Source organism: Eschrichtius robustus, chromosome 3 (assembly GCF_028021215.1).
Source record: "Eschrichtius robustus isolate mEscRob2 chromosome 3, mEscRob2.pri, whole genome shotgun sequence".
Lineage (NCBI taxonomy): Eukaryota > Metazoa > Chordata > Mammalia > Artiodactyla > Eschrichtiidae > Eschrichtius > Eschrichtius robustus.
This window is the reverse complement of record NC_090826.1, coordinates 45,776,103-45,802,690: the sequence shown is the minus strand read 5'-3', so window position 1 is coordinate 45,802,690 and position 26,588 is coordinate 45,776,103. Positions and strand designations below refer to the sequence as shown.

The following is a 26,588-nucleotide window of genomic DNA, read 5'->3' as shown; positions in this document are numbered from 1 at the left end:
GTCTTGCCCCACCCTGCAGGCCGTCAGCAATTTCCCACAAGTGGAACCCTGCCTGCCTCCCCGGGGAAGCGCAGGAGAGTAGGTGAGTGCTTGTGATGGGCAAGGGGACTAGGAGAAGAGCTTCAGGACTTCAAGCCTGAACTCGGGACAACCTTGATCGCTTACGAGCAATTGGAGCTTGGACAGGGCACTTCCTTCTGAGCCTTAAAGTCACTCGCTGTAAAAATAGCGATAGAAATGCCTAAACTAGCGCTTCCGCTCAGCACCCGGCGCGCGGTGGGTACGCCGTAAATTTCCTTGCCTCTCCAGCCCTTCTCACGCGGAGCCTGAGCGTGGCCCTGGCACCACGCCGGCGCCGCATCGACCGCGCTGCACTGCACGCCTCCTCCCCAGCGCCCAAAGTTAGTTCCTTTCCTCGCAATGTCGCGTTTCGCCTCCTGGAAGCAGGGCCAGAGCGGCGGAGGTGTACCTTGCTCCTTGCGCAGCACGTATTTATCAAATGCCCACTGAGTGTCAGGCACTGCTGAGCATCGGGTTTACACTGGTGACTAAAACAGTTGTGCGGTGTAGAGCGTACAGTTTAGTGGGAGATACAGACAGAAAGCAAGCAAAGTAAATAAATAGCAATTGCAACACACACCCACACTTCATATCCCTTTTCCCCAGTTATTTTTGTCTTCAGTATTTAACACTAACATAACATGTTTTCTATTTTGATCTTATTTAATGACGCTCTCACTAGAATATAAGATCCATGAGTGCAAGGGTTTTTGTTTCTTCACTGCTGTGAAGCCTGCTCCTAGACCAGTGCCTGGCACATAGTAAATATATGCTTAATGAATGAATACATAATAATGTGATGAATAAGCAAATAGGGTACCTTCTAGAGAATGAGAAGGGGGTGGTTCAGGGGGGGCTCTGAGGGCAGGTGACCTTGAAGCAAGGCCTGAGGGTGAGGAGAGTCATCCAGGCAGAGGCAACAACATGTCAAGGCCTGGCTTCTTAGACTGAAAAGGTAGAGGCTGAGAGAAGATGTGAACCTGGTCTTTAAAATTCATGACTGACGTGGCCAGCTTCTCTACTAATTTCCAAAATACTAGGGAGAGTGGGATTAGTAAAACATGGAGAAAGTAAATTTAAGGCAAAGAAGGATGAATAACCCTCACACTGTACAGCAGTTTACAGTTAATAGGGTTCCTTCACTTACCTCACTTTATCTCTGAAAAACCTTTTGGGAGTAAGAAATCAGCATAAAGAGGGAATCAGATCTCATTCACTCTTAATACAAACCTGGTACATAACATGCAAGAAAAATTGGTTGAACTGATGTGACACTAAGCTAGGTTGCAAGCTCTGTGAAGGTAGAGCCCATGTTTTATTAACCTCTGCTGTATCCCAGCACCTAGCACTGTGCCTGGCTCCCAGACCTTATATGTAAACTGAGTACTCACCACTCACCTGAGCCTTCCATATGCCAGGCCTGTGCTTGGTGGTAGAATACAGAAAGAATAAGACACCTGCTTGGCCTCAAGGGGTTCTCAACCTGCTAAACCTTCCTGAAATGATAGAACCAGCAGTAGAACCAGGTTTTCTTTCCTCTATAAGAGAAAGATTTATTGCACACAGAGGAACTACCCTTCTAAAACCAATGATAGTAAGTGGTAAGAGAACTTGGACAAGTTCTGATCAGGAGAACACTGGGCACCACGCAAGGAGATTGGATTGTATCTAGTAGGCAGCGGGGAGCTATTGAAGGTTGCTAAGCAGGGGACTGGTGTGATCAGAGCTGGTGGGAGGTGTGCTGATGGATGGTGTAGGGGGAGACTGGAAGCACATCGTTTGGGCCCATGGGAAGCTCCAGTGTAAATGGGTGTGGAAAGCAGGAAAAGTGGGAAAGATCTTAAAGGTTAGGGCTCCTGGGAAGTGATTGGTAACCAAGAAATGGGACTTCACTGTCTTCTAGCAGGTGTGGTGGTTTGCTCCTCTGCTTTTCCACAGACTTGGCCCACACCTTGATTCTAGCACTTTATGCACGAATGAAGCTACTGCCCTTGGGAGGCTCCAGGGTGCCCATAAAATTCAGTGGCAGTTTGGCAAGTTGGGTCCCTGTTCTGTGCCAGCCCAGTGCCAGGCACTGGGAATTGGAGATGAAGACACTCTCCTCTGCCCTCTAGAGCATGAAATCCAGGGAGAAAGAGCAGCCTGGAGTCTTAAGAGACCAGGTATGTGCACTAACTTTACCACTCCTGCCTCCTGGCCTCAGTTTTCTCCATTGTGAAATGAGGAAGAGCATGGCCTACTTATGTACAGCTGTCGAGAGGACTGAGTGAGGCAGTGCATCTGTTCTTATCCCAGTTCTTATCTGTTTAGTGGAGGACTCTTCCAGGACAGAGATGAGTGTCAGTCACCTCTTGTGTCCCAGCACCTCATTCAGCAGCCCCTGCCCAGTAAGTGTCTAAGAGGCAGGAATGAATAGGAGGAAATCAAAGACTGGAGCTTTTTTTTTTTAAATTTTATTTATTTATATTTTTAAATATATTTATTTGTTTATTTTTGGCTGTGTTGGGTCTTCATTGCTGTGCGCGGGCTTACTGCGGCAAGCAGGGGCTATTCTTCGCTGCGGTGCGCAGGCTTCTCATTGCGGTAGCTTCTCGTTGTGGAACACTGGCTCTAGGCACGTGGGCTTCAGTAGTTGTGGCATGCGGGCTCAGTAGTTGTGGCTCGCGGGCTCTAGAGTGCAGACTCAGTAGTTGTGGCGCACGGGCTTAGTTGCTCTGCGGCATGTGGGATCTTCCCCAACCAGGGCTCGAACCCGTGTCCCCTGCATTGGCAGGCGGCTTCTTAACCACTGTGCCACCAGGGAAGTCCAAGACTGGAGCTTTTAGAGGAGTGATATTTACATCAAATAATGCTCTGGGACATCAGACTTCCCCTAAGTTCTGTTCTCAGACAAGAGGGAGAGAAGACCCTCTTTTACTTTGATTTGCCTGTGGATTTTTTAAAAATATTTATTTATTTATTTGGTTGAGCCGGGTCTTAGTTGCCGCACGCAGGATCTTCATTGCCACGTGTGGGATTTTCATTGCGGCATGCGGGATCTTTAGTTGTGGCATGCGGGATCTTTTAGTTGCAGCATGCAGGATCTAGTTCCCTGACCAGGGATCGAACCCGGGCCCCCTGCATTGGGAGCGCGGAGTCTTAACAGCTGGACCACCAGGGAAGTCCCTGCCTGTGGAATTTTCAATGAATAGTTTCCTTACAGGTGAGATGACCAGGTCTATTTCTATATAAACTGTAGAGGTCCACATATAAAGACAGAGAACCTTGATAAATCCCAAACTGCCCTCACAGAAACATCTCAAAATAAATCATAACCATTTAAATTTTCCTCCCTGATCTTTCTTTCAGACAATGTTTACCTAATGGCCCTGAAACCAAGCTCCTTTCCTTCTTTCCTTCCTTTCATATAACATCCATATTTTTTGGGGGGGGGGCGGTTTTATGGCTGTGTTGGGTCTTCGTTTCTGTGCCAGGGCTTTCTCTAGTTGCGGCAAGTGGGGGCCACTCTTCATCGCGGTGCGCGGGCCTCTCATTATCGCAGCCTCTCTTGTTGCGGAGCACAGGCTCCAGACGCGCAGGCTCAGCAATTGTGGCTCACGGGCCTAGTTGCTCCGCGGCATGTGGGATCCTCCCAGACCAGGGCTCGAACCCGTGTCCCCTGCATTAGCAGGCAGATTCTCAACCACTGCGCCACCAGGGAAGCCAACATCCATATTTTTAAATGTACACTGTGCTAGTTCATAAAATGAATAAAAAACAGGTCTCTGCCCTCAAGGAGTTCACAGTCTCAAAAGAAGAGAAAACCACGTAAACATGTAATTTCTGAACAGTGTGAAATGCTATAGGGTAGAGATTCATTCACTGGAAGAGCATTTATTGAGCACCTGCAGTGACCAGGGCTGGACCAAGTGCAGTGAGTGCTGCAGGAAGCAGGAGGCCAAGCAGGCCTTCAGAGGCTCCAGCCTGTTCTCTTCCTTTACCCACTCATCCCTCCCTTGTTGTCAGTTACCCAGAGCTCCATCTCCAGACTCAGGTACCTAGACCTATTTAATCCAACTGGCAGCTGGATTTTGCCCTTGGATGTCCCACAGGCACTCAGTGTACCTCAAACTGAACTTAACCATTTCCCCCACTTCCTCTTTCCCCTAAAACTCAACTTCTCTTGGACCCACTATCCACCCATGGATCCAAGCCAGACACCTGGATGTCCCTTCAACCCCTCTGTCCCCCTCACCTGCTCACCTCACAGCCATCAGTCTCTGTGTCCTGTTAATTACTGCTTCAGGATTTCTCTAATTGACCCCTGTCCTCTCGTCCTCCCTGAAGCTTCCCTGAAGCTCTATCCCCCTCACCTGCTCACCTCACAGCCATCAGTCTCTGTGTCCTGTTAATTACTGCTTCAGGATTTCTCTAAATGACCCCTGTCCTCTCGTCCTCCCTGAAGCTCCCCTGGTCCAGGTCCTCATTACCTCTCATCTGGACCATCATGACTTCCCTCCTCCTCCTGTTTTCCTGTGATTGAAGAACAATATGTTCTGAAACCAGACAGAACAGAGTTGAAGTCCCAGTGCCATCATTTGGGGACCTTTGTCACCCTGGGTAAGTTATTAAACCTCTTCAGACCCCAGTTTTCCCATCCATAAAATGACACTTCCAGGACTGGCCTTGTTGTAAAGATTAAATGAGATGCAGCAATTTGATAGGTGACTCACCAACAGTGGTGAGTAAAAGAAACCAGACACAGAAGAATGCATTCATATGATTCTGTTTAAAGGTAGAAACTAAGCAAAGCTGATAAATAGTGGATAGGGTTGCAAATAAAGGTGGCACAACTAAGGAAAAGCAAGGGAATGATTATATCAAAAGTCAGGGTGGTGGTAATGGGGAAGGAAGGAACACAAATGTGTGGCTTCTGGGATGCCAGCAAGGTTCTTTTTACTTGAGTGAGTGGTGGTTACAAAAGGGTTCTTTTATTTATTTTTATTTATAATTTATCTATAATTTATTTTTATAACTTTTATAAATATTAAGTTGTACATAAATGTTGTACTTCATCATTTAAAATATTTTAAAAATTCAGTGAGATTTTCTATGTAATCTTAATCCAGCACTCCTCAGAGCACAGGAAGAGGTCAAGAAACCGTGGTTGCCCGTTCCGATCGCTGTGCCCTGTCTCCCTCCCTCCCCCACCAGGCAGCAGATCCCAGCATTGATTCATCCCTGTCCCCAGTGCTCACACAGAGCTTGGCACCTGCAGGCCTCAGGGAGAATGAGCCGAATAGAGGTGACCAGAGCGTAACCACATGTTTTCCCTCTCCAACGCTGGCAAGGGAGCAGGGCCTGGGCCTACCCTGGGAAGAGCACCCAGTTGCCCGCACCCCCTGCCTGACCAAGGCCCACTGACAATGGACAAGGGGGAGGAAGACGACGAGGAGGAAGCCTGGCTGCAGCTTCGGCCGGTGGAGCCCTTGCCCTCCCAGTGCTGCGGCAGTGGCTGCTCCCCCTGCGTGTTCGACCTCTACCAGCGAGACCTAGCAAGTTGGGAGGCAGCCCGAGCCAGCAAGGACATGAGCCTGCTGAGTGGAGAAGAGACACAGGTGAGGGGGAGCCGCTCCTCAGACATGAGGGCCAGGTGGCAGCGTCCACCTGGCCTCAGCCCTGTGCAGTGTACCTGCTCGGGGAAGCTTCCTCTGACTCTACAGCAGAGAGAAAAGAGTGGGCTTAATGGAAGCAGACTGACCCAGGTTCAAAGCCTGGCCTTGAGCTGGTGAGTGGGGCATGGGGCAGGTGGCGAGGGGAGGTCCCAGGAGTGAATTGGGTGTGGGCATTTTACAGGAGAGGGAGATCTGTGAGTCGTGGCATTCAGAGAAGACTTCCCGGAGGAGGTAGAGGTGGGGTGGAATATTAAGGACAGTGGCCTGAGACTTGGAAGACATGAATTTGAGTCCCTGCTCATGGTGTGACCTTGTACAAATAAGTCACTACCACTCAGGCCTCAGTTTCCCCACATATAAAATAAGGATATTGGATTAGATCATCCGTAAGGTCCCATCAACTTCTAAATTGTGCAAATCTGGATTTTAGCGGGTTTGAAGGATGCGTAGGTCTTTCATACACCGGAGATGAGTGTTCTGGATAGAGGGCATAGCTTGAGCAAATAGACTCACAGGTAGGAAGCCGCAAGTTATTCTTGGGGGTACAGAGAAAAGTCTGGTGTCTGATGCCTGGGAGATAAAATGAGCCTTGGGGCCCATCCACAGGGCCCTTGAGTGTCCCGTTAAGGACCTTGCACTTTATCCTGGGGCTGAGGGGAGCCATACAAGACTTCAGAGCAGGGTGAGCCCAATGTAAAGTGTTCTGGCATTCTTAGAGCCTGAAAGGGAAGTAAGGTGGGACTACGCTATTACTGAGAAAACTTATTGGCCTTGATAGCCTCTCCTTGTGGGGAGGATGCCCATGGATGCTTGCACGTCTCTTGAGTCCCAGCTTCTAGCTGTTGAATCTTTTCCTGTTGCAGAGCTGTCCTTCCAAACTGAGCCCAGAGACCTTCCTGGCCTTCCTCATCAGTGCCACAGACAGACTCACTAAGGACACCTACCTTGTCCGGTTTGCATTACCTGGGAACAGCCAGCTCGGCTTGCGGCCTGGCCAGCACCTCATCCTACGGTACACTCAGGTAGTGGGAGGACCCAGGCTTTGCAGCCTTTCTCTGCCATTTGCTAGCTGTGTGGTCTAGGGCAACCTTGCTTAACCTTCCTTAAACCTCCATTTGTCATCTTCAAAATAAATGTAGTAATACATGACTCAGAGAGCTCTTGGAATTGAACTAGATAATGCATTTTCATAATAAATAATAATAACAGTAACAGCAAACACTTTTTTAGCACTTAGTATCCAAGGCACAGTTCTGTGTGCTCATACGTATAAGCTCATTCATTCCTCACAAAATCCTGTGTGGTAGACACCATTATCATGCCCGAGAGGAAACTGAAGTCAGAGAGGTTTAGTAACTTCCCCAAGATCACACAGTTAGGAAATGTTGGAGCCAGGATTTGAAAGCAAGCAGTGTGGCTCCAGAGCTTGTGGTATTAACCTCATATGATTAGCACCAGTTGATAGAGAAGACACTGTTGTTGAAAATAAGGGAGTTGCCCAGTATCACACAGCTAATAAGGATTCAAACCCAAACAGCCCGCCTCCTGAGTTACACCCTTCACCTCCTCTGAACTTCCTTCTTCCTTCCAGCTTACATTTGTGCTCTCCTCCCACCTTGATCCCCACCTCCACCTACACAGGGACAAGACCCTTTGGGACCTCCAGATGGAGGTGACTGCCAGGCAGTTGACTCTCTGGGTCTGAAGCTCAGCAGAGAAATCTGAGCTGCAGACGTGGATCTGGGAATCATCCAGGTATATTGTTATGCCTGGATGGCATTCGGGAGCATGTGGGGCATGGAAAGAGGGAAGGAGGCAGGACCGAACCCTGGCAACTCCAGCATTTATAGTGTTGGCAAGAGGAGGCAGAGCCAGCAAAGGAGACGGAAAGTATAGCCAGAAGACGAGGAAGGAAACCAGGAGAGAGCTTATTACTCATCACACTCTGGCCACTTGCCTCGCACTGACCCCTGGTGTTTGTGCCCAGCTTGTTCTGGCCTGTGGCCTGGCTGACGGTCCTTAAAGGTCACTGTTCCAGTGGACAAGAGGGGCCACAGGACAGGTCACAGCCCCAGGCAACCCTCCATCCATAAGTCAGGGATGCCCAGAACTATCTGCCTGTAGTCTGGCCCCTCTCTGTCACTCCAGTGACATTCCTAACACATGCAGCTGACCACATCCCTCCTCATTCAGCCCCCTTCTGGTACTCCACAGTGCCTCCCCAGTGACACTCTAACCCAAGGCCCCTGCCTCCTTGCCCACCAAGTTCTTCTCCACCCACCCCCAACCACCCCCATACGTGCCCCTTGTTCCAGCCCTGAGGTCCACTCGCCAGTTCCTGGCTTGCACTACATTATCCTACCTCTAAGCTTTTGCCCAGGCTGTTGCCTCTGCCTGGAATTACTTTACTTCCTGCCCATTGTTACCTGTTAGTGGCCTGCTTGTCCTTTAAGACCTTCTGAGCTCAAGGCCTTCTGAGGTTCCCTAGGTGAGAGTGCCTGTCACTTTTACCTCTGTCATAGCAAATGTCACAGTGCCCTTTGCATCCGAGCCATGCCATATGTTCTGTTTGTTATTTCCTTGTTTGTTCTGTAAGCATTTATTGAATATTTCTGCCCAACTTTTGATACATTAGGACAGGCCTTTTTAATCTTTGCATACCTCAAAGAAGAAAATTTTGGACATAGTAGGGCTCAAGAGAGGAGTGCTTAGGTGCTCCAGGGAAGCCTCGGTTTCCTCATTTTGGTTATTGTTTGAAATAAATAAGATACTGCATATAATATGCTTGGTGCATCATAGGCGTTTACTACAACATGGCTGCTCTTATTATTACTCATGACTGTGCTCCCGGCCCCCTTGTTGATAACACTGGAGGGGATTCATGCATGGCGTCAGGCTTTGGACTAGGGCACCTTTGAGGATCCTTTCACTTCTGATGCTCCTGGCATGTGGTCGTGTTTGATAAATGTTAAACGCTTGTTAAATATAGTTTTTTTTGGTTTGTTTTGTTTTTATTTATTTATTTATTTTTGGCTGTGTTGGGTCTTCGTTTCTGTGCCAGGGCTTTCTCTAGTTGCGGCAAGTGGGGGCCACTCTTCATCGTGGTGCGCAGGCCTCTCACTATCGCAGCCTCTCTTGTTGCGGGGCACAGGCTCCAGACACGCAGGCTCAGCCATTGTGGCTCACAGGCCTAGTCGCTCCGCGGCATGTGGGATCTTGCCAGACCAGGGCTCGAACCCGTGTCCCCTGCATTGGCAGGCAGATTCTCAACCACTGCGCCACCAGGGAAGCCCAATATAGTTATTTTTATCTTGATCATTCTGTGGTCTAGGAGAGGTCAGGAAAAACCCCAGTGATGTCCTAAAATAGCTCACATCATCAGTGTACTTTTTTTATTTTTTTATTTTTTTAATTTATTTTGGCTGCGTTGGGTATCCGTTGCTGCACGCGGGCTTTCTCTAGTTGCAGTGAGCAGGGGCTACTCTTTGTTGCAGTGCACGGGCTTCTCATTGCAGTGGCTTCTCTTGTTGTGGAGCACGGGCTCTAGGCACGTGGGCTTCAGTAGTTGTGGCTCGTGGGCTCTAGAGCACAGGCTCAGTAGCTGTGGCGCACTGGCTTAGTTGCTCCGTGGCATGCGGGATCTTCCCGGACCAGGGCTTGAACCCGTGTCCCCTGCATTGGCAGGTGGATTCTTAACCACTGCGCCACCAGGGAAGCCCATCATTGTACGTTTTGAAGCACTTTTTCATCTGTGACCCCTGTGGAGCCACACAGCAGGGGCATAGACAGTTGTCCCCATTTTACAGAAGGGGCAGCTGAGGGTTTAAATGACCTGCCCAGGGTCTCACAGCCAGCATGTGGCAGTGGGGGGAGCCCAGTGCTATTTTCTTCTGCTCCATCTTGCCTGCCCCTCAGTGAGGACCACTGGGGATGACTGGGCCCCCACCTTCACTTTCACCAGCCTGGCACAGATTCGGTACTCTGAGGGTTTGTTGAATGACTGGCTGACTGCCTGACTGAGTGCTTCTCTTTCCCAGAGGGATAGTAGATGGCTTAGAAATTCAGAGAGCCTATACGCCCATCAGCCCTGCCAACGCAAAAGGATACTTTGAAGTTTTAATCAAGGTGAGCCAACTCACACGGATGCTCTAAGAGGCTGTGGACTGGACCTCCATTTGCCAGCTTGGTCAGGGTGGGGCACTTCCCTCTGACATGGGAAAAGCCAGCGCTCACATGGGAGGAGGCTGGCTTGAGGGAAGAGCAAGGACAATGAAAGAGGCCTTTTCTCAACTCCTCCTTTCCTGGGGAAAGGAGGCTACTGGTCCACCAACAGAGGGCATGTTCCTGATAGATTTTATGAAAAACAGGCTTGGACTGAGAAAAGTAAAGCTGTTCCTCCTCACCTTCTTCCCTATTGATGGAGCGTAAGCACTGAGCCGGGGAAAGGGGAACCAAGTCATGTGCACTTACTGTGTGCTGGGCACGGGTGTCCAGGGAGAGTCAGACACGGCGCCCACCCTCAGACAGGGGCCAGACTGGGGCAGTACAAGGTGGTAGATGCTGTGACGGGAGGCCCCAACCCAACTCAGGGCAGCTGGGGCTGCAGGGAAGGTGAGCTGGGCTTCCCAGAGGAAGCTGTGTGTCTGAGCTCTATATTTAAGCTCAGGAGTGGGAAGGAAGCTCTGAGTGCTGTGTCAGCACGTACAGCGGCAATGGAGGCATGATTTGGGGAACTGTTAGACATTTGTCCTGGAAAGCTTTTGTAGGCAAAAGATGGGACATGGAGGACCTTGGGGGCCAAAGTAACCTGAAATCATCTCACAGGTGGGTTGGCAGGGGTCGGGGCATTTGAGTTGGGCCTTGAGGAAGGAATACAAGTTAGCAGTGGCATTCCAGGGGGACGGATAACCGAAGGCAGGGAGGGGTGAAATAGAGCAGGGTCTTCTGGGAACTGTACCCAGTCTGAGTGGCAGGAGGAGAGTTGCTTGTAGGGGCAACCGAGATGGGTGGGGAAACTGGCAGAGATGAGATGAACAAAGTGGGCTGGATGCAAAATATCCCAGAGACCCAAGGAATAGGCAACAAATGTATAAGACGTCACGAAGGTCCAATTATGTGCAAAAATAATTAGGTTGAAATACATGAAATTGCTGACATGCTAACATTTTTGACTTACAGAAACAGCAGTTTCATATGGGTCAGCCTAATACATAGCTCTAGATCATTTCCCAAATGGAATCCTAGGGAACACCTATATTTAGGAATGGTTTTCACATCCTTTGTCTCCCTTGTAGGACAGGAATTATCCCCATTTCACTGATAAGCAAACTGAGGCCCCAGGAGGGCCTGAGGCTCCCCAGGTAGTAAGAAGTACAGCTGGTAGGTGAGCCCTGGCCTTCTGACTCCAGGTCCCCAGCACCGTGTCTGGCTCCCAACCATCCCCGCCTGCCTTCAGAGCTGGAGTATTTATTCCCTCACACATAAGCTTGGATGGGATCCCTTTTCCACGCAACTGTTTGTCTGGGAGATTCCACAAATCCTCTCCAAATGGCCTGCTTCCCCAAGCTGCTTGTCTGGGTGTGTTTCTATTGAAAGGATAAGCCTGGAGACAGTTCTTCAGGGCAGCTGGATCTCTCCCAGCTGTAAGGCTGATTTTCTCCTTCGTTTACCGGAAAGCCTCTCTTTAGAGAGATGCTTAATTATCCCTAAGCCGCTGGCTGGGAAGAGCTGGAAATGTCTTTGCAAATTGGGAAGGCAGGAGGGTTTTGTAAGGTTTACCCTCCCATGTAGATGGGAAGGAGGAGCTCCCATTTCTCTGGCACCTTCTGGGCACCAGGTACTGCTTCTAGCTCTTTATTTTAATTATCTCGTTTCAACCTCATAATCACCCTGCAGAGTAGATCATATTCTCCCCACTTTACAGATGAAGAAACTGAAGCCCAGAGAGATGATGTCATTGTCCCAAGGTCCCTGGGGTAATATGATCTCAAGTGGAAGAACAAGTTCAGTGTCAGTTCTGTTTAACAAGTGTGTATTGAGCATTTACTCTGTGCCAGGCTCCGTGTGGGTGCCAGAGGCACAGAAAAATCCTTCCTTTCTCCTTGAGTGCTGTCTGTGCCATAGGGCCACTAAGGCCACCCCTGGGGCTGTGCCTCCCTGATACTGGGGCCGCAAAACAAGGTGTGCGCTGAAATACAGCCTCCAGCAAGTTAGGAGAAAAACTTAGCCTCCTCCCCAGACCTCTTCAGGTAAGTGGAAGACTTCCCTTGCTTTATGCATGTGGTGCCTAAGGAAGGCAGGGATGGTACCAGAAGTAGCTGTGGGTGCTTAAAAGCATGTCTGGTGACCAAAGCCCAGTCTCTCCTTCAACCCTGGTTATAATTTCTCCAGACACCCTTCCTGGGCTGTCTTACCCCTGACCATACCACACCTGATGCCCGGAATTCTCTCTGCCCTTCCCGCATCCCCAGTGAGTTTGAGTCTACCCAGTCTTCAAGGACCAGCTTAGCTTCCCCCTCCAGGAAGCTGTCCTCGATCCCACTGCACTGGAAGTGACTGCACCTCCTCAGGGCTCTCCTAGCACTTCATCCTTCTCACGGGGGGTTAGGTAGTCTCTACCTCGTATATGTCTGAGACTTAGGTCCCTCTTAGATTGTGAGCTCCTTAAAGGGAGGGCCTGAATCTGGGTTCATTCATTCATTCATTCAGATGTTTAAGTCCTTTCCATGATTCAGGCACTGGCTGCCTCCATGGAGCTTAAGGTCCAGCTGTCTCCCCTGCAGCCCCAGCATGGTGCCTGACACAGAGTCAGGGCAGTGTGCCCTTCCCCCATGGAGGAATCCCCTCCACAATCTTCACTTTTTTCATCCAGCCAGAAGACAGTGCAGGGATATGCAGAGATTGCAAATGAGGCGGACTCTAGCCCATAAATATATTTGGTCTTGGCCTGCACAGTGTTTTAAAATTTTGAATTAATTGCCAACATCTCAAAAATGGGAAAATTTTCACAAAAATATGGATTTCCTGCCCCTCTTAGAGAGTCAGAAGATCCGGCGTCGCTGGCCCCGCGGACTGTGTACTGGAATTTGCAGAGTGGTTTCCTCCTTTAGAAAGAGTATTCACTCACCAATTTACTGTAGTCCCCACCACTCACTCTTGTCTCCCTGACGCTGAGACAGTTAGTTGCCATCAGTCATCTCATACCCAGTTCTTCACTCAGTTATGTTACCCGCATGGCCCTTGTAGTTATTTGGTTTGAGACCTCTGTAGTTAAGGCTGTAGGTCTTACGGATTCTCATCCCAGTCTTACCATTTACCTTCTGTGTAAGCTTCTTGGCCTCATCTGAAAACGGGGAACGACAGTACCAACTTCATGGGTGATTAGGATTAAATGAGACAACACGTGTAAAGCACTGAGAGTGCAGGAAGGGCTCCACTTTCGAGGCTGACGTGGTTTGTATTGGCAACATGTGCCTGTCTTAATGAGGTCTCCCTTCGTTTCCTCCCAGTGCTACCAGACAGGGCTGATGTCCCAGTATGTGGAGTCCTGGAAAGCAGGAGACACGGCTTTCTGGCGAGGACCTTTCGGAGGCTTCTTCTATAAACCAAACCAGGTCAGTGCCCGCACTGAGTCCTCAGGCGACCCCTCCCAGCTTAGCTTCCAGGAATGTGGTTCTCATATTTCAGGCCATAGAATCTCACTGTGCCATTCTTCTTGAGCCCAAACCTAATCCCGAGAGTATCCTTGGGGTTGGACATGGGAGGAGATGGGAATAGGCACTAAGAAACAAAACTGCCTGCCCTTGTTCCAGAACCATTCTTGCCTGCCCATTGCTTGGAAAAATTCAGACTATGAGCTAGGTATTTAGGGCCCTTATGCCATCTGACTCTCAGATATCTTTCCAGTTTCACATTCCATTTACAAGACTATGAGACCACTCCCTAAGTACACCCTGTGGCTCACTGCTTGGGAGGCCCCTGCTTCCCAACCCAAAGGCTCTTCCCCTCATCTTCACAGCATGTTCACATCCTCCCCTGACATTCCCAGGAAGAATCAGTAATTTCTCATCAGTTGGTGCATATCTGGAAAGCAGTTTGACAATATGCACTGGGAATCTTAGGAATCTTCACACCCTTGACCCAGTGCTTCCACTTCTGAAGTCTGTCCTATGGAAAGAATCCAAAATGCTACCTCTTGCACATGTTCATTGCGGCTTTATTTATAATAGCAAGAAATTGGAGACAACTGAACATCCAACAGCAGAACAGTTAAGTACACTGGGTTACAGATACGTGATAGACTACTATCTTGGATTTTAAAATTATGTGTATAAATGATGTTAATGCTTAAGCTGTAAGATCAAGTGACAAACACTAGGTAAACTGAATATACAACATTAGGAAACTAAGTTAAATTGCACAGAAAATATATACATATTTTTAAAGAATTCCTTTTCTTTCTTTTTTTCTTCCTTTCCCTCTCTTTCTTTCTTTTTTTTGGCCACACCGCATGGCATGCGGGATCTTAGTTCCCCAACCAGGGATTGAACCAAGGCCCCCTGCGGTGGTAGTGCAGAGTCTTAACCACTGGACCACCAGGGAAGTCCCCAGAAAAAATATTTTTTTAAAAAAAGCAATAAAATGTTAGCAGCTCTGGGTAGTGGAATTATGGGTGATTTTTATTTTCTTCATTATGTTTTCCAGATTATCCGTAATGAGTACCTATTACCTTTACAATTAGGAAAACAAAGCAAAACAAAAACAAATCATTTTTCCTCTCCATTCCTTTTTTTAATTGAAGTACAGTTGATTTACAATGTTGTGTTAGTTTCAAGTGTACAGCAAAGTGACTCAGTTATACATATGTATGTGTGTATGTGTGTGTGTATATATATATATATATATATATGTATATATATATATATATATATACACACACATACACACATACATCTATTCTTTTTCAGATTCTTTTCCCTTATAGGTTATTAGAAAGTATTGAGTATAGTTCCTTGTGCTATACAGCAGGTCCTTGTTGGTTATCTATTTTATATACGGTAGTGTATATATGTTAATCCCAAACTCCTAATTTATCCATCCTCTCCCTTCGCCTTTGGTAACCATAAGTTTGTTTTCTATGTCTGCGGGTCCATTCTTTTTGTTTGATTTAAAAATAGCTTTTATTGGTATTTTCCTTACTACAAATGCAGCACCTGTTCATTACCAAAAAAAAAATTCAGCAGATATAAAGAAGCTAAAAGAGACTTCCCTGGTGGTCCAGTGGTTAAGACTCTGCACTTCCACTGCAGGGGGCACGGGTTCGATCCCTGGTCGGGGAAGTTCCGCATGCTGCCTGGTACAGCCAAAAACATTTTCAAAAATAAATAAAGAAGCTAAAAGAAGAAATAAAGAATACTTGCAGGCCATCTTCCTGGACATACCAGTCTTACTACCTTGGCATCCACAGACCCCACTGGAAAGCCCTGCACTTCCTGTCTGGGAGGGTGTAGGGCCCGGCCATGAGGGAAGAGACATGGTGTATCACACATGAACACTTGGCCGCTGAAACTGTGGCTAAGGCTCGGCTCTGCGCCTGTGAGGATGCTGGGATGCAGCCCAGTCTTGCCACTCTGCAGCCATCTTCAATGCAGATGGATCACGTCAGCCCTGAGACTGACACATTAGAATCTGTCTTGCATTCATTCCACAGACTTTCATAGGTATTCACCCAGGGCCAGGCCAGTGCTGGACCCTGGGGGCTCAGAGATGCGTCAGATGAGTCCTGTCCTCCAGAAGCTCACAGTCTGATGGGGAGAGAGGCGCACAAATAGATGACAACAACACAGTGTGACAAGTGTGAGGAGGGATGCACAGAGGGCTGTGGGAACACAAGAAGGGCCCCTCACCTGCCCCTGGCTCAGGGAAGGCTCCCCAGATGAGAGCCTGAGCAGTGATGGGAGAAAGGGGGAGCACGGCACGCTCCGTGACTGGGAGGCTGGGAGACCATGAACACAGGACAGGATGATGGGCTAGTAGTAGGGCTCAGTGAGGGAAGGAATCTAATTGTATTAAGCCCCAGGCTCCATACCAGGCACTTGATTATTTTTTAAATTTTATTTTAGAATTTATTTTATTTTATTCATTTTTTTTGGCTGCGTTGGGTCTTCGTTGCTGCACGTGGGCTTTCTCTCTAGTTGTGGTGAGCGGGGGCTACTCTTCGTTGCGGTGCGGTGGCTTCTCTTGTTGCGGAGCATGGGCTCTGGGTGCGCGGGCTTCAGTAGTTGCGGCATACGGGCTCAGTAGTTGCGGCTCGTGGGCTCTAGAGCACAGGCTCAGTAGTTGTGGCGCACGGGCTTAGTTGCTCCGTGACATGTGGGATCCTCCTGGACCAGGGATCGAGCCTGTGTCCCCTGCACTGGCAGGCGGATTCTTAACCACTGCGCCACCAGGGAAGTCCCATACCAGGTACTTTATGTCATCTCTTTAATCCTCATGACAGTTCTGAGATAGGTGCTATTCTGGGGAGGTGCTGTTATTTTTTTACCAGTGAAGAAACCAAGGCTCAGAGAGGTGAAAGAACTTGCCCAGATCACATGACTGGGGGTTTACCCCCAGATCTGCATGACTCCTGGTACTCCAGGAAGCATTCCATGCAGTAGTGTGGTGTGCAGCGGCTGTCACTAAAGCTGGTGAACACTCAGACTGCGCACAGAGGCCTAATCTCTAGAAAGATGTCGGTGAATACCTCACTGTGTGGGTCAGGCACTAACCTAGGCACTGATCTTAAGGAGGCCTAGAGCCAGGAAATAGGTTTGGTGATGGGGAGCTGATGGAACAAGTGCCTCTTAGGAGCTCACTTTGATTGCCTGGCTCTCTGTGCCAGGCACTGAGGTATAGTATCTCATTTAGTCTAGAGACGAGCAGGCTCAGGGTCCAAGCCAGGGGCCTCAGATCTCTGCAGGGTTGCCCTGGGGCAGAGGAAGCAGCCCGGAGGGCAGGACTGGGATGGGGGTGGGAGGGCAAAGCTTTGGTGGGAACAGGTGTCAGCTCAGTGTGAGGTGGGAAGCCTTCCCTGGCAAGGGGAGTCAGTCTGTAATGGAGCAGACTTCCTTGGGAGGTAGTGGACTACCTATCAGCAGAAGTATGTAAGCAGAGTCCCGTGGGGATGCTTTAGAAGGCAGCCAAGGCACTTGCAGGATGACTGCACCATCATGTTCCCTTTCAGCCTCCAGATTCCATGATTTCTGTTCCATAGACCTCATAAGCTGTAGCCTTTCACAGGCAAGGATGGCTTTCTGGAGGAGGTAGAGAGGCGAACTCAGATGGGTGGGACACCCAGGAAGGGCAGTGCCATCCAGTTCAAGCAAGCCCAAGAAAAGCCCCCATAGTGGATGGGTGGGGTCAGACCCCTTCCCAGCCCACCCCTGTCATGTACCGTCCTGTTCCCTAGTACGGTGAGCTCCTCATGCTGGCTGCTGGCACCGGCCTGGCCCCCATGGTTCCCATCCTGCAGAGCATCACAGACAACGCAGAGGATGAGACCTTCATCACCCTGGTCGGCTGCTTCAAGACCTTTGAGGGCATCTACCTGAAAACCTTCCTCGGGGAGCAGGCTCGTTTCTGGAATGTCCGCACCTTCTTTGTACTCAGCCAGGTGAGCCCAGGGGGATGATTTCCTTCCCTGATTGAGACTCTGCTGTTCCCTGCACCCATCTTGAGGACATGCTGTGGGCTCTCTGCCCCGTGCCATAATAGTCATCCCTGCCACTGGTGGAACCCCCAGTGTGTGCCTGGCAAGGAAGGCAGGTGTTGCCGTGTTCATTATGCAGATGAGGAAGCTGACGCTCAGAGGTGAAGGCACCAGCTGGTGTCGTGCTGCCAGACAGGGTGAAGCCAGGATATGAACCCGAGACTGTCTGCTTCCAGAGCGCCAGCTCTCACCCACCATGCTTTGCTGCCTGCCATCCACCCTCTGGCATCCTCTGTTGTATGGGCGGGGAGCCTGGTTGTAGAATCAGTGGGCCAGGCACAGACGTCCTCTGGCTGTGATAGCTCCTTGAGGCAGGGACCACGTGTCTGGATCACCACGCTCTCAGTGCTTTGCACAGCACCAGGCATGGAGTAGGCACTCACCCTGGCAATGGCTGGTGGAGTAAACCGGATCCAGTTCACTGCATTTGTTAGGGTCTTTTCCACATCACTTTGTTCCCGCCTGGGTACAAAGCTGCTTTCAAACCCTCCAAGTTACAGCCACTCTAGCTGGAAGCGGCTTTGCCTCCTGAGCCCTCTTCCCTCTGGTTCCCCATCCCCTCCATTCATTCAAGCCACCCCTCTGGGCCCTCCCCACAGGGCCGCGGCATGGAGGTCTATCTTGCCCCTTACCTCAAGCCAGGCCCTCAGCTATCTTTGTTCACTGGCCTTCGCCTAGTCTGTAGCTTTATTTCTCTTTCCTGCACGCCCTGGGTTGAGGTTCCCTGCTGGTGCCTCCCCTCCATTCTCTTGGTCAGGGTCAGCCTCATTGCCCTGTACTTTGGAGCACCCTTGTCATCAGTTTCCTCTTGAGACAGCTTTAGAGTGTCCCTAAAGACTTACATGATCCTCGACATTGTGGCTGGGTGGGGGAGGGTGTCAGGAAACCAGAGGTCCTGAGGTCCCGAGGGGCCAGAGTCCACAGGCCTGTGCATGGGGCAGAATGCTCAGTGGCATGAACACCGAGTGGGTCGTTCTTGGTGAACATTAGCAGCGACAGCAGTGCCCAAGGTCAGGGATGAAGCAGAGGGCTAAGGTACAGCCGAGGGGAGAGGGGCAAGGGAAGGGCCACTCCCGCCAGGAGCACACTCAGCCCTGCCCAAGAGCTGGTCAAGGAAGGTGGCAGGAAGGCAGGCACCTGGCAGAAATGCCCTGGCTGTTGGCCAGCCTTCCTTTCCCCCACCACGTGCCAGGTGCCAGGGATTTAAAAATGAAAATGGGACGTCCCTGGCCGTCCAGTGGTTAAGATTCTGTGCTTCCACTACAGGGGACGGGGGTTCAATGCCTGGTCAGGGAACTAAGATCCCACATGCCACACAGGGCGGCCAAAAAAAATTTTTTTTTAATAAATAAGAATAAAAATGAAGATGACCTCTTACTGCCCTCCAGGTGCTCATCTATATATATGGAGACAGCCACAGAGATGGCTGACAAGGGCTCCCCTTCATCGAGCACTTTCTCTGTGCCTAGCACTGTTCTAAGCACTTTATGTGTATTAACTCATTTAATCCCCACCACGATCTTAGGAGACTTATACTGCCATCATGGCCTTTTAATAGATGTGGAAACAGAGACACAGAGAGGTTAAGAACCTTGCCCAAGGTAACACAGCAAGCTGGTGGCGAGGCCATGCTCTTATTGCTTATCAGTGTAAGACAGCACAGGGATAGGTGCTGTGGAGGGTGTTCAGGGTGCTGGAGGCAAACAGAGAGGGCTTCACAGAGGAGATGGCATTTGAGTCCGGGCTTGAGGGCAGAGTTAAAGTTCACCAGCAATAGGGGACCTTCTACCCTGGGCCGGGGCTTTGATGAGGCCAGTGCCCTGGGGTTGGGCAGGCGAGTGGGCTGGCTGTCAGTAGCCGGGGAAGGTGAGGGATGATGGAGTGAGAGGTGCCTCCTGCCTGGCCGTGCTCCCTCCACTCTGGGTGCTGCCTGGGCCATAGCGACAGCATCATCAAGGGTCTCCCTGCTCCAGCCGCTCCTTGACGATTTGTCCTTCATCCTGCAGGTGGAAGGGCAGCTGTGACCACATCACTGCCCTGCTTCCTGTCCTTCCCTAGCTCCACACCGCTCTCAAGACTATGTGCCAGCCCACATGGCTGTGCCAGCCCTCCATGGCCTCGCCTTCTGGCCCACTCCCGCTGCATGCTGCGTTCTGGTGTCACTGGTCTGCCTGTGGTCGCAAGCGCTCTGTGCTTTTCTGGCTCCTGGGTCTTTGCTCGTACGGTTCCCCCTGCCAGGCACACTTTTTCCCACTTCTTCACCTAACACCCACTCATCCCTCACATCTCTCTGCTAAGGTGTAATTCCATCCTGGGAACTTTCCCTGAGCCTCCAGGCTGGTGTAGATGGTTCTGCTGTCACGACCCAGGCTCTGCTTCCTAGCACCCACCCCATTGCATCATCATTGTTTATGGGTCTCCTCGCCACTTGAGCAGCAACCAGACCCCGTGCATCTCTGGGTGCACAGTCAAGGTCAGCTGCACTGAACCTAACTGGCCTGGGGGGATCGGGCATTGGGAAGGAGGGGCAAGGCCAATAGGCCCTACTCGTTCCTGCCCTCGAGGGCCCATCGGGCAGGTCAGAGCACAAAGGGCACGCAAGAAGGTGCAGATCATCAGAGAGTGTCCCCTGTCAGCAGCACAGCACTGTCCTCAGAGGCCCTCGGGGTCTGATGAGCTCTATGAGTGCGCCTGAGATTCGAGGCCGGCATTCATGGAGCCTCTCTCAGCGCTTCCCCATCCGCTGCGCTCATCTCAGTAGCTCAGAGAGGTCACGGCTCCTCACCAGAAAATGGTGGCAAAGCTTGGATTCCAGCCCCAACCCCTCTCTCTCCATCCTGTCTCGCTGCTTGGCCCCAGGAACCAGAAGTTCATCTCAGTAGGGTCTGCAGAGGTGATAGTCCTGTTCTGTTGGGGGTTTTGTTTTGTTTTGGACGCTGGTTACATGGTTTCTTCTCTTTGTTAAAATTCTCCAAACTATATAAACTTTACGGTTTTTATACATATGTTATACTCCAATAAAATGTTTACTTAAAAGATATTCTTCTAAGCAGTGGAGATTTTCTTTTGTGACCCTGGTAATGAAAACCACAAGCTAAGTCTAGAGGGGCAGAAAGAGAAGGAGCCTGGGGCATTGCACACCCCCAGAATACTACCTCTAGCCTTTTCATGTGAGAGAAATAAACCCTTCTCGTGGTTAGGGCACTGCAGTCCGGGATCTCTGACACACAGCCAGATGGGGCCAGGAACCCTGTCTGTTTAAGGCAGCTGCCGTATCCCCATTGCCTAGCACCGGGCCAGGCACAGAGTCCACTCATTAAACATTTGTTAACTCAACAAGCTAATTGAAATCTTAAATGAACAAAAGTTATGCTCCGAGGGTGATGGTGATGGATAACCTTGGAAAGATGCTAGGAGACCCACAGTCATGGTGAGAAAACATTCCCCCCAGAGTGACAGGTGCAGTGGCCCCAGGTTCTGGTTCTGCTGCTGCCCCTGCGTCATCGTGTGCCCCGAGAGGCGTCCCTCCTCCCTGTGCATCAGCTGTTGTAGAGGATAACTACCTACCCACAGGCTTCTGTGAGGGTGATTGGAGTCCCAGGGTGAGGAAGTGCCTGGCCCGTGGTGGGGCTGGGTGAAGGTTGGCTTCCCACCCCCTCTGCCTCAGCTTCCTTGTTTGCCAGAGAGGAGCTGACCATGTGAACTCTGAGGACCCCCAGTAGTCACCCCCACTGTTTCTCATCCTCCCAGGAGAACTCCCTAGAGCAGCTTCCCTGGAGTTACCGGGACAAGACTCACTTTGGCCGCCTGGGCCAGGACCTGATTGAAGAGCTGGTTGGCTCCTGTCGGAGAAAGCCGTTTGCATTGGTCTGTGGCTCAGCTGAGTTTACCAAGGACGTGGCCGGGTACTTGCTGAGTGCAGGCCTGGCCGAGGACTCCTACTTCCTCTTCTAGGCCTGGCCTCCCTTCTAAAGCTCAGGCCAGGGGCCTGACACTGGGCCGCAGGAAGGGACACAGACTGGAATCCAAAGACATGAATGGAAGACCGCTGCTGACTCTCCAGGTGACCTGGGACAAATGTCTTTACCTCTGCACACCTCCGTTTCTCATCCACCCCACGCAGTTCCTGACTCCCTCAAGCAGGCATCCTACTGGGAGGAGGGAGATGGAGCTGTAGGAACCTTGGGGAGGAGAGTATCCGGCCGGGAGTCAGGGAGGACTCCCTGGAGGGAGCCAGGTCCTGGCTGGGTAGGAGTTGGCAGGAGAAGGACTAGGAGGGGCTTTCCTGGTTCCTCAGCTTCAAGGGTTTGAGAGGGGCTCCCACTGGGCCCTGCCCTGTAATGCCTGTGCCAAAGCCTGCTTTCCCTGGAGATGTGTGTCTCTTGTGGCCTCAGGGCTGGCTCAGATGAGGTGCTCACTGGTTAGGGAATGACCATAGCGGAGGCTAGAGGAGGCACTTGCTGTATGTACCTCCAGTGGCGTGAGCCTGACACAATGAAGGTCGTGGGTTCTGTGACCTGACCATGTCTCAGAACAAGGTGGGGCCCTAGATTACCTTTATTTTGGCACCAGGCCTTTGGTGCTGCAAAAGGCTTCACTCTCAGTCTCCTTTTCCTGGCTCAAGAGCCCAGCCCAGAGTCCTTTCCCCAGCAAAAGAGTCGTGAAAGCAAATGCCCCTCCCTCCTGCAGGCAGCCAGCTCAGCCATGCCTTCAGCTGCAGCGCCCTGGTGATGGTTGCTATGGAGATCTAAAGATAGAGCAGGAGTCCGGAGACCTGGGTCCTTCTCCCTGCTCTGCCCACTGAGCTGCTGCTGCTTCTGAGCCCCCCACCCCTCCCCTCCACACCCCACCCCCTCCATCCTTCATGGGGCATATGCCCTCCACAGGGAACCTAGCAATCCTGGGCAGCACACCGCAGTTAATGAATTCTCCTTTCTGTAGCCTGGGCTCCAGTATGCTGCACGAGCTCAGGCTGGCTACAGGCAGTCTCAGAGTTGGAATATTAAGCCATGGAATCTCAGAATCAAAGAACCATAGAATCGTAGAGTTGGAATTTTGCAGTCATAGAATCACAGCTCTCATCATATCAGAGGTTAAAGCTCAGGACTCCAAAAAGCATCCCATCTACCAGACTCATCGTATCAATGGGGAAACCAAGGCCCAGCGAGGCCATGTGACCTGCCCAAGGTAAAACAGTTCATGGCAAGGCCAGGGTCAGAAGCCAGGTCTCTAATGTCAGCCCTGTCCTCACAGTTCTGTACCAGTGACTTTTAAACTGGGCTCTGCAGGACACTACAGTTCCTGGCACGACAGCAGTGAAGGAATGGCCAGGTGGGATCTCCAGGCCCCCTTCCAACCAGAACAGTTTTGTCTTTATCCCATTTATATCTTGGAGCTTGGAGTCATTTTCATTTGTGAAACAGGGTTTTCCTGCACTGTCCAAAAAGTTGCAACAAATCTCCTTGCTGTGTCATGTTCAATAAATAATTATGACAAGCAGGTGGGGGATGGTGCCAAAGGTTTCAAACCAAGTTTCACAGACAGAATTCCACGGTCAAATAGATGTAAGGAATACTGCATGTGACCTTCACCAGGAATCACGTGCACACGAGCATATTAAAGGCTCTGAAAAGTCCAGTGGTGAAGAAACACTTTTCATTTTATTTAACCCAGAGTTTCCCAAGCTTGTTTAATTAGAGAACACTTTGAGACCAGCATTCCATGGACTACTTCAGGAAATGCTGGTCTGTTGCAAAGCCTCTTTTCAGCATAGCGTAATCAGTGGGGAGGCCCTTCCCTGAGAGGCAGAGGTCCCGAGCAGGAACTGTGATTTCGTTCGGCCTCTCCTGTGACTTGACCAAGACTCTTTCTCAGGGCCTCTGAATCTATGCATCTTCCTCCGCCCTTTCCTCTCCCTCAGTTAGTGCATCCTATTGATTCTACTCACAAATACTCCTGGAGGGCCTGTTAGGAGCCAGGCTCTTAGGCACTGAGGGAAGGACAATGAACAAGGTGGGTACGGTTCTGGGAAGCTCCATTGGGGAGCTTATAGTCCGACAAGGAAGGCAGAAATTAAAGCTGTAATTCTAAAAGGGATGAGTATGCTGAAAAGGGAAGTACGGCGCACTAGGAGAATGGATGGCAATGCTCTAGCCTGGCCTAGGGGAGGCCAGGGCGCACCACTGCCCTGAGGGTAGAGGCCTCTCACTCGCAGTTAGGGGTGGTAGGTGGTCCCCACTTAGGGAGTGAGGGGTCTGGGGCAGTTCTTGTATGTCTGTCTTTTCCCGTTTTAGATATTTGATGTTTAGCTATTACCATCCAGTGATAACCAACAGCCCCTCTTACCCTAGAATGTGTCACCCTCCCCTTCCCCTCACTCCGTGTGGGATCTGTGCGGTCTAGATGCTGGTGGGGTTCCGTATGGGACATTGGTAAAGACCCAGCCACGCCCTTGGTGCCAAGATGCCGAAGGGCTCATACCATCCGGAAACTTGAGAGCTCATGGCTGGGTCCTGTGCCTCGAAAGATGATAAGTGAGTCCAAGAAGGGGACTAGTTGGAGTGCGTGAGCACGAACCTCTTTGAATCAGGGTGAGGTTCCCAGCTCAGGGTGAGCTGGCCCGTTCCTCCCATCTCTCCTGGTGATGCTGTCAGGGCGTTGGTGGCAAAATCAATGGCTGCCTTGGTTCCGCCCTCATCATGTTTTGCCTGCAGCATTCCCGTCCTCAGCCTCCAACCTCCGGCCTCTCCCCTACACCCCCTTTCACACTGTGGCCAGACCCATTTTTTTTAATTGTAGTGATAACACTGTGCTGGCCAAAAAGTTCGTACGGGTTTTTCCGTAAGATGTTATGGAAAAACCGGAACGAACTTTTTGGCCAACCCAATACTTAACATGAGATCTACCCTCATAACAAATTTCTAAGTGTAGGATACGTTGTTGTTGAGTGTGAGTACAGTGTTGCAGCTCTCCAGAGCTTATTCAGACTGCTGCTTCTAACACGCAGATCTAAGCCTGTCACTCCCTTGCTTAAATCCTTCAGTGGCTCCCTGCTGCCCTCAGGGTACAGCATCGTGGCTCTGCTTACCTCTCCAGGCTGATTCTGTCTTACTACCCCTCCCCTCAACTCTTATGTTCCAAGCACGTTCTCTTGCGTCCTTCAGTCCCTTCACATTTGCTGCTCCCTCTGCCTGGGCCAGCCTTCCACCCTCCCATCTTCCACTCGCCTAAGCCTCCTTGTCTTTAGAGGACTTAGCTTAGTGTCACTGCCTCTTGGGAGCCTTGCCTGCCTCTATACTCCAGGCTAGATTACTGAGCAGAGTCTTGCGCGTTCTTCTGTTGCTGCACCCATCAAACTGTCTCTTATGCATGTGAGCACATCAGGGGTCGTCCCTGTTCATTGTGTCCCCAGCGTGGAAGGGTGCTCAGTACATCCTGGATGTCAAACACCTGAATGATAAACAGCTAACATTTCATGGAGTCCTTTACAGGTTGCAAAAGGCTTTTCACCTACATTGAAGCATGCAGTCGTCACCAAAATGCATGCTATTTTATTACCCCAATTTACTGATGAGGAAACTAAGTTTCTGAGACATTAAACAATTCTCCAAGGTCACGCAGGGGTACATGCTGCAATTGTTATAAAGGCTGTATGTGACACGAGGGTGCACCATCAGACGTGTATAAAGACTTTCACTGCTGTACTGTTTGAAACCGCAAAGAATGGAAACTACCTATATGTTCATCGGTAAGAAAACGGAGAAATACACTGTTCTATGTAGACTCACAGTGGAATACCATACAGCAGTTCAAGTGAGTAAACTAGATTTACATGTATCAACATAGACTAAATCCTAAAAGCATAATAATTGAGTGAAAACCAAATTGTAAAAGGAAAGGTACAGTAAGATAGCCATATTTGGAAAATTTAAAAACACAAAATAATACCAAATGCTCAGGAAGGAGATTCACCAACTTCAAGGACAGTGGTGACCTCTGACAGAGAGAAGGGAGTGGGATGGGATGGGATGAGGGCTTTTATCTGTGTCACTTTACTATAAAAATATTTGAAATGAATATAGCAGAGTATGATCATCTGGTAAATCTGGGTGATGGGTTCACCGTTGTCTGCTTTATTAATGTTCTGTCTTTTTCTGTGTTTGAAATAGTTCCATACTTAGAGATTTGTTAAAATAAGATTAAATATGCCTGGTCAAAGTGCTTCAGAAACTAGAGGCTTAAAAACATTCATTCCTTCTCTCCCACCTCAGGGTAGGCTGTGCCCTTTTATGCCTCCAAGCTTTTCAATCTTTCATTTGAAACTACTGCGAGTACCTACCGTGTGCCCTGATTAGTCACAACAGTCAATAGTATAAACCATGCCCAGCACCCATAGCTTACATGCTGTTCCCTCTGCTTGTCCCTCTTCTTTTCCTCGTAAACTCAGACCAGAGTGACTTTCCAGACACCACAGTTTTGGACTTTTTGTTTTGTTTTATTGTGTTTTGTTTTCGTTTTTTAAGTGAGGCAGACCTAGGTTCAAATCTCTGACTGATGCTGTAGGTATACAGGGCAAGTAACTTGGCCTCTCTGGGCCTCAGTTTACTTACTCATCTATAAAGTGGAGATGGTACCGCCATCTCCCGGGACTGTGTGAGGATGAGGGAAACGTATGTGATGCCCAAGCACAGCGCCTGGCCCGGAGCGAGTGTGAGAACCAGCCCCCTTTCTCTCCTCTCCCTGGAGGCCCTCCCCAGCAGTGCCTGGCTCATGCTGGCCTCTGGATGACAGCACTTGTTCTCAAACTTGTCACTATCAAGAACTCCCTTTTGTGGACTTCCCTGGTGGTGCAGTGGTTAAGAATCTGCCTGCCAATGCAGGGGACATGGGTTTGAGCCCTGGTCCGGGAAGATCCCACATGCCGCGGAGCAGCTAAGCCCGTGCGCCACAACTACTGAGCCTGCGCTCTACAGCCCGTGAGCCACAAATACCGAAGCCTGTGTGCCTAGAGCCCGTGCTCTACAACAAGAGAAGCCACCGCAATGAGAAGCTCATGCACCGCAACGAAGAGTAGCCCCCGCTTGCCGCAACTAGAGAAAGCCCGCGTGCAGCAACGAAGACCCAAT

At 50.2% G+C, this 26,588-nt stretch overlaps 1 protein-coding gene across 8 annotated transcripts; it reads left to right on the top strand.

The window, feature by feature from the left end:
• Window positions 1-15: 15 nt before the first annotated feature.
• On the top strand, window positions 16-26,588 carry CYB5RL (cytochrome b5 reductase like). 8 transcript variants are annotated; one of them, XM_068539950.1, is made up of 8 exons: window positions 43-82; window positions 4,505-4,659; window positions 5,391-5,657; window positions 6,578-6,726; window positions 9,752-9,839; window positions 13,223-13,327; window positions 17,164-17,367; window positions 21,214-26,588. In XM_068539950.1, exons 3-8 carry the CDS (start codon window positions 5,466-5,468, stop codon window positions 21,415-21,417), a joined length of 942 nt encoding a protein of 313 aa, XP_068396051.1. In that variant the 5' UTR covers window positions 43-82; window positions 4,505-4,659; window positions 5,391-5,465; the 3' UTR covers window positions 21,418-26,588. The 8 variants fall into 8 exon arrangements, with proteins under 8 accessions (XP_068396048.1, XP_068396050.1, XP_068396051.1 ...); XM_068539946.1 differs by having other exon boundaries at window positions 5,254-5,657; XM_068539944.1 differs by having other exon boundaries at window positions 5,169-5,657.

What these genes read in the sequence shown, in the direction of transcription:
- CYB5RL (XM_068539947.1), top strand. Translation starts at nt 5,364, where the DNA reads ATGTTTTCCCTCTCCAACGCTGGCAAGGGAGCAGGGCCTGGGCCTACC. An exon ending in TCTTCTATAAACCAAACCAG is followed by an intron (nt 13,328 to 17,163) that starts GTCAGTGCCCGC and finishes CCTGTTCCCTAG; the next exon opens with TACGGTGAGCTCCTCATGCT. An exon ending in CCTTCTTTGTACTCAGCCAG is followed by an intron (nt 17,368 to 21,213) that starts GTGAGCCCAGGG and finishes TCATCCTCCCAG; the next exon opens with GAGAACTCCCTAGAGCAGCT.